This window comes from Bombus impatiens, unplaced genomic scaffold (assembly GCF_000188095.3).
Source record: "Bombus impatiens unplaced genomic scaffold, BIMP_2.2 scf_0102, whole genome shotgun sequence".
In the NCBI taxonomy this organism is placed as follows: domain Eukaryota; kingdom Metazoa; phylum Arthropoda; class Insecta; order Hymenoptera; family Apidae; genus Bombus; species Bombus impatiens.
In genome coordinates, this window is record NT_176521.1 from 382,627 (window position 1) to 394,749 (window position 12,123).

A 12,123-nucleotide genomic window follows, 5' to 3' on the forward strand; every position below is an offset into this window, starting at 1 on the left:
GTAACTTCCTCATTGAACTTGTGGACATATTCAGGGGTAAAACAAAATACAAAACCAATGTACTGAATATTATGAGATTTGTTCGCTCCTTATCGTATTTCATTTCTCGTATGCTTCGGTCTGTACTTTGTAACTCTCAAAATGATACCGTATTTAGATTTCATTTAGCATAGAGCAGCGGTTTCCAACCATTATGCTACTACGCCTCGCCGAAAAAAAAATTTTTTTCGCGTCTCCATACCATTTATTTTTTAATAGATGTAATAATATAGACGCGTTTTAAATAATAAAAACTTTATTACAAAAAAGAAACTGAAAACTACAATTAGCAGAATAATAGTAAGGTTTTGCCATAACATGTATATTTATTTTTATATTAAATTATTTGTTTGTAGATGTTATGGTACGAAAATTAATATTTTATTAAAAGCTTTTGGCGCATTCCCTGGTTCGCGCCTCCCAGGTTGAAAACCGCTGCTATAGAGAACTCATTATGAAGAGAGTATATTCTTGAGAAGTATTTCTTGAGAGCATCCGATAAGATTCTGTTGTGTTTGAGTGTTACCTGACATGGACTCTATCAGTATGTTCAAGTGCTTACGACGAAGTCAAATACATACCGCATTCAGATGTATGCAACTGGTTAGATCTTACTTGAGTTCAGAGCTAAGGTCCCAGGCAGAGAACTTTAGAAAAAGATGTAAATTTGTCAATTGGTAAAATGGTCGATCGCGATAAACGAATCAGGCGATGAATTTTTCTTAGTAAAAAAAAGAAGCAAAAAAAGAATTGAGAAATTGATTAATCAAGTAATATGAGAATTTACATAAAGTTAGATGATAAAAAAAAAAAGAAATAACGATGAATGTACAATTTTAAATTAAGGTTAGGTTATTTAATTAGGTAACCTAGCAAGTTTAGTGTTAAATTCCGGTGCAGCAAAGTAAAACTTGCATTTACAAGATTACTAACTACTGAAAGGAACTGGTTAGAAAGCAGGTGTAAAGGTGAGTAGATTGTCTTTTCTCTAAGATAAATGTTCGTACTTGAAAATGTAGCTTTATTCGCACGGAAAGAACAATGGTGAACAACGAATTTCATATACGCAATCTGGCATTCCCTGAAGTGATGTAACATAGCGAAACGAACTGATTCGAGAACCGCAGTTGGTTAGAATGACGTAACTCTCAAAATAAAGTGACATAGTAACAAGAAACGATACATGATATTTACAATGGAAATTTACATATTAACATCGAATTAAAATAAATTAAATTATCCGGCGTTCGTTTAACGTGTACTAATTTTGTATTTATTTATAATGTTACTTTTACTAAATCTGCAACAGCTAAAAGATTCACAACTCGAATACTCTTGTACTTAGTTTGCATTGAACAATATTACAAATAAACAGTATTTCCTCTTGTCATAGCAAAATATATAAATATGATATATATTGTATAACGATAACTATCATTAAATCTAATTCGCATGTATCACGTTTGTACCATCAACTCGTAATACAAGTATATCTTTATATTATAATATAAGGCACCAGGTTAAAGACATGGAAAATTTAAAAATTAATCCTAAATTCAATATACTGTCATTAAAATGCAAGCTCCTCTACGCTTCTACATAATCGAATCATTCCATAAGTAATATGAGAGTTCTATTGCATTGATATAACAATAGCTTTTTTTGGTAATTTGACTTCTTTAATTTTCCTCCAGTTTGTCTGAGTCAGTTTTCTTGTGAATCATTTGGAATTATCATATTACTCATAAGATGATATCAGTAAGATAAGACTGAAACTCAGCTAGTTAACGGTTTCTCTTCGCTAAAGAGATGAGGTTGAATCTGACGTCTTTCTTGCAAGTCCTCGGCAAGTTTCTGCAACAATTCCTTGAACACGTAGTTATCTAGGTTCTTCGCTATATAATAAAGAAACACCCAGTCTCCGTAGTGGCATTCGTTGGTAACTGCCAACACGTTCCACGGATTATATCTGCCGGGACAAGCCATGGAGAAGACCAACTTGTTGAATGTTACGCTCCTGATCACATGAGAAAATTTGTTAGATAGCATTAAATAAATTAAACTTGTGCTAATAAAACTAATAAAAATGTTAAAAAGCGTTAAATAATATTCGAAATAATTCTAATATTTTAAGAAAACAAGAAAAGGAACAGAAAATATTCCATCGTCTATTTTCGGAAGCATATCAAAGCTATACACTGAAATTTAGAAAAACCAAAAATATTGAATTATTTCACATTTTTCTTAAATTATGTAATATATATTCAATCGTAAATAACTTGCTTTCCTTCGAAATTAAAGATACAACGAAAACTTGCTGTCTATTTTCTAATTAGTCGTCGTCATTACTCTAATTGTATTATCAATTACAGAAGATAAAATAATAATTGCATATCATAGTCTAGCTAAAGTTTTCACATTACATTATTGTTGCCAATTTAACAGAACTGAAGTCAATGGTACGAGTTCGAAGAATCGAGATTCTAAGAAAGGCAACGGTCGATAAACCGTAGAATAGGTATAGGCAATAAATAGTAGTAACCTGGCGTGCAAGACCATAGTCAGTAACCTCCAAAGCAGTCCTAAACCGGTTATCACCGACAGAATGATATACCAATACCAAAGGAAGATATAGATCTTCTCGTTAACGATGTTCAACGCCATGACACATAGCGCATCGTGATTTTGTATAGTACCCGATGGACCAAATTTGTGGAAAGTACATTTCGTCACCTGAAACATTTATTCGGAAGGAATTTTTATTTAAACAACAACAGATTTTCTACTAAAAAGTCCGAAGTTTTAGTTCTAATTCTTTGATATTAACTACGTTTGAATTAATCGTTGTAATGATCCTTAAAAAACTTTGTTCTTTTTATACATAATATATTTACGAAATAGATAAAAATTTCGTAATAATTCCAACTATTTAAAGTCTTCTCCATTGTTTAGATAATTTACCATACGAGTAGCTATGTGTGATAATCTACTATACGAGTGAACTTTCGTTAATCTTAAACGAATCGTCTACAGTCACTTTGGACTAACGTTGTTAACTAAGTGAACTAACGCCAATATTCAACCAACTGAGTAATTCGCCGTCTAAAATAGATACGATAATTCGGTGCAGCAATTGATTTCATTGTGTTACGTATGAATTCCTTTTATCGCGACTTAGCTCACTTCTACTCTCAATGTCTCGTACTATATGTATTATACAAAACAATGTGAAATTTCATTAGCATCATAACGAGACACGGTTTGTATCTCATTACAATCCTGATAACAAAGTTTTAAAAAATACTGTGTAACATATGTAACGTATTCGTAAAAGTTCTCCAAACTAAGCCGTTCAAATACTTTCGTCAATCACTGTTCACATAAATGTAAATTCTACCAAATGTCCAAATCGGATAAATTGTGAATGTAAACTAAATAACAAAAAAAAAAGAAAAAATATAAATGTAGAATGGAAATAGAGTTCTTAATATTGCATTGTACTGGGAAACATACTTTAGGAAAGACGATGTCGAGCGCGTCGACTTCCCCATCCAAGCCATTGCGCGCTACAGCTTGGCCAAGACCGAGGAAAGCACCGCCGAGAAACCAATCGGTTAAATAAATTTGCATGAGGACGTTGATGAAGTTGAGAACCTCGCAGAGGCCCATGTAGTATGCCCACGGTCGATTCAAATGGATACGGTTCAGAAAAGCATGTCGAATCTGACGTATTTTCTCGTCACGGTCATGTATTGACGGAACGGTTATACCGTTCTCAGTTGTCAAAGGCGTCTCACGCAAAGCCAACGACGCCATGTGTAGCCCAGATACCAACACTTTTAACCGACCTCCTGGACCAATCAATTTATTCGTTTAATTAATATCTCTTTCATTTTTTGTATTCCTTTCTTTTATTCGTTTAATTCCGTAACAATGAGCTACCGTAAAAAGATAGGATAATCGTGTCATTATAAATATTTTTTAAATATTCACATTCAATCAGCGTATACATCGCATGCATATAATTTTAATTTTCCTTAACAAGTAAAGCGCATAAAGTACCCCGTAAAGTATTGTATATGATAAAAGTAATTATATACGTATTTGGAACATTTATATTTATATAGGTATTCCATTTTGTTTTTTATATATATTATATTATACGTATATTATATCCCAAGATTATTGTAGAAATATTCTACTTTTATATTCTATTATATACAATATATAGAACAAACTAATTTACACGTGTCATTTATTAAAATAAATTGAAATTAGAAAATAATTACAGTAAAGATCTTCATCGTTTAAATATGTAATTGTGTAATTTAAATATGTAATATGTATGTATGTAAAAAGTTATATATATTATATATATATATATAACTTTAACTATATAAGAGAAAGTCAGATGACTGAAGGTTATGTACTATGCGTGCGAAGGTATGCAGGATGGGTTGGTAGGTATTATAGCGGGACTGACCTTCAACATTCCGCCACAGGTAGTGAGGCGCGTAAAAGAAGATCGCCTGAAAAAACAGAACGAAGGGCACCCACTGGTAGTAAGCATGGTGCACCAGGGAGTCTTCTTTGGTCGCTGGTCCCACGCCAGGATGCGGGATTTCGCCTAACAACACCGGTGTTGCGTTCAAGTGTTTCGACTGTAAAATTCGTACTATTGTATTATTTATAAGATCTCCAATTTATCAAAGTCAAAAAGAAAAGAGAAGGACACGTATAACAATATAATGCAAATTTGAAAATATTACTTGGCCTTGAGCTGTGGAAAATTATTTTTATTCATCAATTATTAATAATAGAAATACACCTCTTCTAGGCTTTTTGTAAAGATGATACAATGCACTAAAATTTGAAAGAGTTTTATCGAAGATGATTACATTCATTGTTTAATTACATAATAATACTTTAAATAATTTTTTACTTTAAGTAACTATTTAAGTAATTTTTGCATTTTTCTGATAGATATTTTATATAGTATAAGCTATTACAAGGGAATATAAATTCTAATGTACTTTAATATTTTAATATTCTTGTTACAAATTATATGTTAAACAAAATTCGAAAATTTGACGAAGATCCAAGTATTAGAAATTAATTAGGGTTAATCTGATCGTATTAAAAAAATAGTTTAAAGAAGACGATAAGTGAATAAATGGAATCTACTGTATTAGTATTAATATTTACCACAGTGTAAGTAGACGTAAAAAAGCAGTAGGTGTTGATTACTTTCAGTACATCATCGCTCATTCCATGTCCACCGATACACCTTATCGATAAAACATAACATCAAATATGGTTATTTATTTCATTAGCGTCTCTAATTGACCTTAATGTTTAATCTGTGGGTCACGGAGTTCTATGACTTTAAATTTGCGGGTAAAGTTTTATGCAATGAATAATTAAACAAAAGTCTGTGAAAAAATGCAAATCTAACAAATTTTATTAAGAATATATTTCTTATCAAGAAAAATAATTATTTGTTTTATGTTTTATCATAAAGATAATATTAATGCACTAATTCAAATAATCTTCTCTCGTGTAAAAAATTCTTTCTCAATAAATGGAAAACGTACAATTTTCAGTGAGCGATGAATGGTTCAACTATCGACTCGTCTTCATTCGATAAATATTTTCTATTTTAGTCCTTCTGAAAATATATAAAAGGCAACAAAATTCTACACACAAATATATAACGCTTCTGTCTGTAACTAATAGAGACAGGCAGTTTATTAGTTTCGCAATTTAATCGAATATTATCGAGACCTTCTTAAACGGAGAACAGAACCAATATCTCAATTTTAGTATGTACTAGTTGATAACACTAACAGGGAAGACGAATGAATGGGAATCCAATAACTAGAAATATACTGAAATATCGTAAGATATTTTCACATTTTATTAACAATATTACAACATTACCTGATATGTTCTCCGATAAATTGTTTAGCTGTCACCATCAACGTACTGGCCAAGAGTATCAAAAACGTGACTCTGTAGTGTAGCTTGAAAACTAATCATATTCAACAATTAATAATTTCATCAAAAAAGGAAGAAACGAAGAATAAGGAAAACATTCAAGGTGACTTTATATAAATTAAATAAGACAAGGACGAGGACGAGCGATAATAACAAACTAAAACAAACGAATAGATTTTTATGCATTTACGGAGAATATAAAGCGAATACACGTAGGACGTACATAATATGTAAAAATATGTAAAATATTGAAAATAGAGTAAAAGTAAGAGCAGGTTAGAGTTCTCCGGTATCATTCATAAAATTACAAATTTTAATAAATAACTCCAGTCTATCAGTCAAGGAATCATTCAAAATTACATATTAAATCAGATATGTTTCAACTTTCTTTTCGCGAAGCTATGAAATATCTCTGTGTCACGATTCTTATTACCCATATTATCAATGGCCACTGTGTCCTGTGAAATCTTCAACTTGACATGGTCCTTGAGGACCGAAAACGTAGCTAAAACGGTTGCCATCTGTACAGGAAATCCTCAATCACTTTGAATCGCAATCTTTCATTCGTTTTCGCCGAAAATTCTTTGTTGATTGGCTATTCAGCCCTTTAGTAGCCTTAGCTACTTCCGGACTTACGGCATCTACTTCTATTTCAAATTTCCCTCTCTGTTCACCGAGAACAGTACGATATACGAAACATATACGAAAAATAGCAGAAAAGAACCGGAAGAAGAACTTAAGATCGTGCAAAAGACTTTCCACAATACCAATGAAATGTTGATCGAATTCAGACTGAACTTTCAATGCTGGCAAATCTTATTTTCTCTTATCAGCTACGATTGCGCAGTGGAATCATGACAAGGTTTCAGGAAACTTGTAAACTCGTAACCATACTTTCAAGAAGGTGCGAGTTATTATTGTTGCTGAACCACTTGTTCGCTTAGATAAGGTTAGATAACATCGAGCTGGAATCAGCGATTCAACGCAGCACAATCATAATCATTTCATGGAGAATCATTTCATGTCGTCCCTGATTGATCGATCGATCAACCCGGTTGATCCTTTTAATGAAATAAATACTTGATGCTTGTTCTTGACTTGAAGTATTGGAGGCAAAAATGAACCAAGCCACATTTTTCCTAAATGTCTGTTCCAACAAGCAGTATCGATCGTACGAAAGTGAGCGAATTCGTTATTTCCAAATGAAATCCAGATAACGTAACTAAATCAAACGTCACTGACGACGAATTTTTCAGTCTGTTGAGTATTCGAGTTAGCTGACTTATGCTCTCAATGCATCATTTAAGAAACTATTGAAAGTAGATCATTTCTCTGGCTTTGATTCGAGGAAATTTTCATATACCTTTTGACCTTTACTTCGCCGTTTCCAATGATGAAGAATTTCGTGCAACCGAGAAGAATTTTTTTTTTTTTTATTTATTCATTTGTATTTTACAATTTGTCCAGTAGGACATTTGGTAAAATATTATAGCGGTATACTAATATAACATGTGGCTACCTCCAGCGGGGTACTATCATCGTGTCTGTTAGGTTATGTCCTTTGTTGGGTGTCACCGAGAAGAATGTAGAGTAGTCAAAGATTTCTCTGTACACCATCCTAGCGGATCCTCGATAAGTCTCCTTATTACGGTGAAACATCTGATGGATTTCTCCAGATTTATATAACGATAACGTCACCGGGATTATCATGAAATTTATCAAAATTTACAATGAAAATTGTGTCTGAAAAGAGAAACAGTTTATGATAGAATTACTCAAAGAAACGTGGTAGTATTTAGATAGGATGAAACGATAAAATGTTTCCAAACCGTGAACATTTGCCAAGGTTTATTTAAACAGATATAACGAACAGAATGCAAGAATTTTATTATTTAGGAAGTCCTCCAGTTTGAAATATGAGAAATGATAACATTTATTGATCTTCTGACAGTACTTTGCCGTTAGTAAATTATTTATTAACTTTTTATTGTATTACATATGAAATATAAGTTTCTTCGCTTGAAAAAATTGTTGTGTAGTTTATTATATGATATTGAACTTTATCGCGTTAGAGAATAACCGCTTGAATTATCGATATTTTAAATTTGCTGATTAATCTACCTCTTAAAATTACTTTTACGATAGGACAGAAAAACGGAACTTATATTGAGACTTTATTTCGACAAACGTAAATGTAGATGTAAAGTGATTAAAATTACACAATGTTCCCTAGACTATTATTGTAAATAATGTACACATTTTGCACTATTTAATGAGACATCTGCATACTTTTATGTAAGAATAATGTCGCGACAATAATCACAACATTTAAACAGCTGCTACAAATACGATAGTACGACCGTATAGAACCCTTAATAATCGTTGATCTAGATGACTGTCGCGTTATTTATCGATAAAAATTACGGAACAAATCTTCCTTAATCTATATCAAACCGGCGATTTCACGGTAATCACGTTGGAATTGCGTCGAATACAATCGCGATGATTAATTGTATTTTATCGCGAGTTTTACTCTATTCAGAAACACGACCGTGAGATACAAAAGCTTATCATCGTGTACTAGAGGATCTAACGTAGGTACGATTCAGTGATTTCAATTCAACTTTTGTGCGAAACTTTTCCACGAAACGCCACTATATTCGCAGGAATGCAAATAGTTAATTCTTCGATAAATTTTAATAATCGTTATTTGGTAATTAAATAAATGTTATTTGGTAATTTGTTATTAGATAAACGTTGTTCTATTGTAATTGAAATCGTAGGTTTCGTTGAAAATCCAGTCCAAAGTATGCTTCCTTCGTAATATTCTAAGTCCAAAATCCACAAAGGATCCTAAAAAATATCACTGAAACAACTCGGAACATAATCTGAGAAAACGTAGGAACGACAAAAGATATCAATATTTAGAGAAGAAAATTCGAATGCAACGTGTAAAGCTGACAGGGGAACGGATGAAAAAACGTCCAAAATTAGGAAGATACGCCAGAGGAGATAGGAAAGGTAAATGGAAGGGAGGGGAAAAAAAGGGAAAGACCAAATAAGATAAGGAGATGAGAGGCAACAAGTTTGAGGTGGAAGAAGAGTAAAGTTGCAGGGGAAAGAGAAACGGCGAACAAGAAAGACACGAACAAAGAGGTGGGAGGGATAGAATGTCGAAGGTAGGACTTTGACCGGCCGTTGCCCCTGATGCAGTCGCCTCCAGCCAGCAAACTCAACGGATCCTGCAAAGAAAATTCTGTCCTCTGACTTCTCCATTCGTACATGTTACTTATTTACACGCATTATACATTCAGTTCCATCGTTCTTGGCCTGTTTGTTACTGTCTGCTTGGCTGTTCATTTGTAGCATACAAAAACCATAAATCAGTTACAATGTAATTTCTAATTACTGCTTACATAATTCAGTTTCATTTTTTTCATGCAAAGATTGATTCATAACGAGCGATAATAAATGTTGCCTTGCTTTTTGTAACCTTTTAATCCTGTTTTTCTTTAAATATGTATTTAGATCGTTGAATACATAGAGAAGGAATTTAATGAAAATACAATTCTTACACTGGTTGATTCTTTATGTCCTAATAGAGACGTGATTTAATAATGATAGAAAATTAATAAAGAATTGTTTCTCAAAGCTTCTCGCTAATTATTTCTGTAACGTCATAAACAATGATTTTCTTTATCTTAGTATTTCCATTCAATGTTATCAACACTATTTTTATTTCGAATATTTAATGATTACACCTCGAAAGTTTACCGTCACACTAATTGTGTGTCCTACCTGAAGATAGCGAACATGGATTCCCTTTTTTTATAATCATCTTTTCGTAATACCTGGATCATATCGTTTTTCTTCTGGCAGCTGAACAAAGACATTGTTTCACGTTTTGCTGCATTCTTATTTATTATGAATACGTGACCATATGATACCACCATTTTACACATTTTTGTACTGCTCAATATTACAGACATTTTAAGAAACAAAGTCATATTGGAAAATATTTTCGTAATGTCTGGTCTTTTGATATTGAATCAAATTCTTCGGAATTAATTTACCATTAAATTTACTTATAAAATTTGCTGTAAAAAGTGATTAAGAAAATAACCGGAGGATAAATCTAGGATGACCCGCGGACGCAAGATAATGGCTCAATTTTACGTTAAGGATGAGATTTAAATTACTAATCGGCAAAATGAGAATAATCTTCGTGTCCCCTGATACAATAACGCGAACAGAGGGAACCGAAATTAGTTGGACCTCGAGCGTCGAGGTCCGTTTCCATGATCGTCAATCCCGAAGCAGTGTACATGCATGTGCAACGAACCCTCTGGAGATCGCATAGTTTTAATAAATTCCATCGATAGGGATCATGCAGGGTCATGAAAGCTTAATCGAAGGTCGTAGTGGAACGATATTTCTATTAACGAAATACCATGATACATTTCTAGTTTGAAATTTCTATTATTAAATCGAAATTTTATATCATCCCAAGAGATTAATTTTTACGATTCAATTTTTCCACTTTATTTAAGTTTGCAATCAATTTAAGCTATTATTAAAATATAATTAGAAAATTAGATATTTCGCAGAATTATCCTAGGATTAGTAATTCATAAAGTGTAAATATTTCTCTTATTCACTCCGTATTAGTTACAATTTTTCAAATTATTCCTCTTTACGTATAGTAAATAAAACTAGTTATAAAACTACGAAAATACAAAGCTGTACTTAAACCCTATATAATATATAGCATTTAACTGATCTACGTTTATCAGTACATAGCAAGATAATACAAACTCCATCGATCCTTTCATATAATAGTAAGATAACCAACGGACGCGTTGGACAACTTTGGACACGTTAAATTAGTCGAATTATTGTTTAATTACTTAACGTTGTTTATTCAATTATTCCACGTTTCTCAAAAACATATTCGTATGTTATACAGAAATTGCGCTATGGCGGTTATTAATTATCTTTATTGAAAAAATTAATAGTAAACGACAAGCTAATTGTGAGATATAAGTCTTATAAACCGAACAATTAATTAAAATTACCGCTATCTTTAACACACGAGTTCCTTTTCCCCGTGAACGACTTTACTTACCCATCATAACCTATAGCGTAAAATTAATTAAAGCATTATACGTGGGTAATCTCGACGGAAGGAGGCGCGATCCTGAAATTCAGGAATCATGGAAAGCATTGATTACTCGCTGACGTTTTATTTGTTTAATCCCATAGAACATTTTTACGAAAATATAGGATTATTCTGGCAGTACATTGTCGATCCTCGAAGAAACATGATGAGAACGCATATATATGTCAAAAGAAAGTTAATTCACAAAGTGTGCGCTGTTCCTGTAATAGAAAATTTTATAAAAACGCATTTTTTTGTCGCAACAGCGGGAACATACATTTTTCGTCTTACTATAGTAAGTAGTAACTATCATTATCAACGAGTAAAGAACAGGATATTAATAATAGGGAAAAAAATAACATATCAATTGTCATTACTAATCAATTATCACTCGTTCTTCCAGCAAGTCAACTAGCTGGGATCTTTATAATTCTATATATATATATATAATATATATTTTTCTTCATATATAATAATTGTTTCTCATATCTTATCGCTTCTACAGGCACGAGGAAGCACGTGCATACAACGTACATGTATGATTATAGTAGATATACATATTACGTTCCTGCACTAAGCAGCATGGACATTCATTAGAATAGAACAATGCACCGACACTATTACTATCTACGAATGCGATTCCATCACTCATTACACCATATGCGTATGAAATAGGCACTTTTCTTTCTTCCTCCCGATTATTTTATAATAACAATTTCAACGCTAATCTCTACTACTCTCGTAGACTTATCGTATTTAACACGTTCCGTGCCACGTAAGCTTAAAAGGCAAAGTTGTTTTTCCACATGAAAATTGAAGGGCAAGCATCTATCGTGCGTTAGAGTAATATCCATTAGAGGAAAATAGAGATTTTACTGATACGCTAATACATATTAATAGTTTGTACGTTCTTATTAAGCAATTTTGTT

The 12,123-nt window shown here is 32.4% G+C and overlaps 1 protein-coding gene and 1 long non-coding RNA gene across 2 annotated transcripts; one reads left to right on the forward strand and one right to left on the reverse strand.

Annotated features, from left to right (window-relative positions):
• The first annotated feature begins 826 nt into the window (after window positions 1-826).
• LOC117151177 lies at window positions 827-2,822 on the forward strand. Its single transcript, XR_004460910.1, has 2 exons — window positions 827-1,011; window positions 1,880-2,822. It is a non-coding gene; the product is annotated as an uncharacterized LOC117151177 (long non-coding RNA).
• LOC100748990 (innexin inx7) lies at window positions 1,040-6,992 on the reverse strand. The gene is made up of 7 exons (XM_003486253.3): window positions 6,470-6,992; window positions 5,980-6,070; window positions 5,245-5,326; window positions 4,523-4,700; window positions 3,553-3,890; window positions 2,582-2,772; window positions 1,040-2,056 (listed from the first exon to the last, which is right to left on the reverse strand). The coding sequence occupies exons 1-7, from the start codon at window positions 6,555-6,557 to the stop codon at window positions 1,816-1,818; spliced, it is 1,209 nt and encodes a 402-aa protein (XP_003486301.1). The 5' UTR covers window positions 6,558-6,992; the 3' UTR covers window positions 1,040-1,815.
• Between the last annotated feature and the right edge of the window lie 5,131 nt (window positions 6,993-12,123).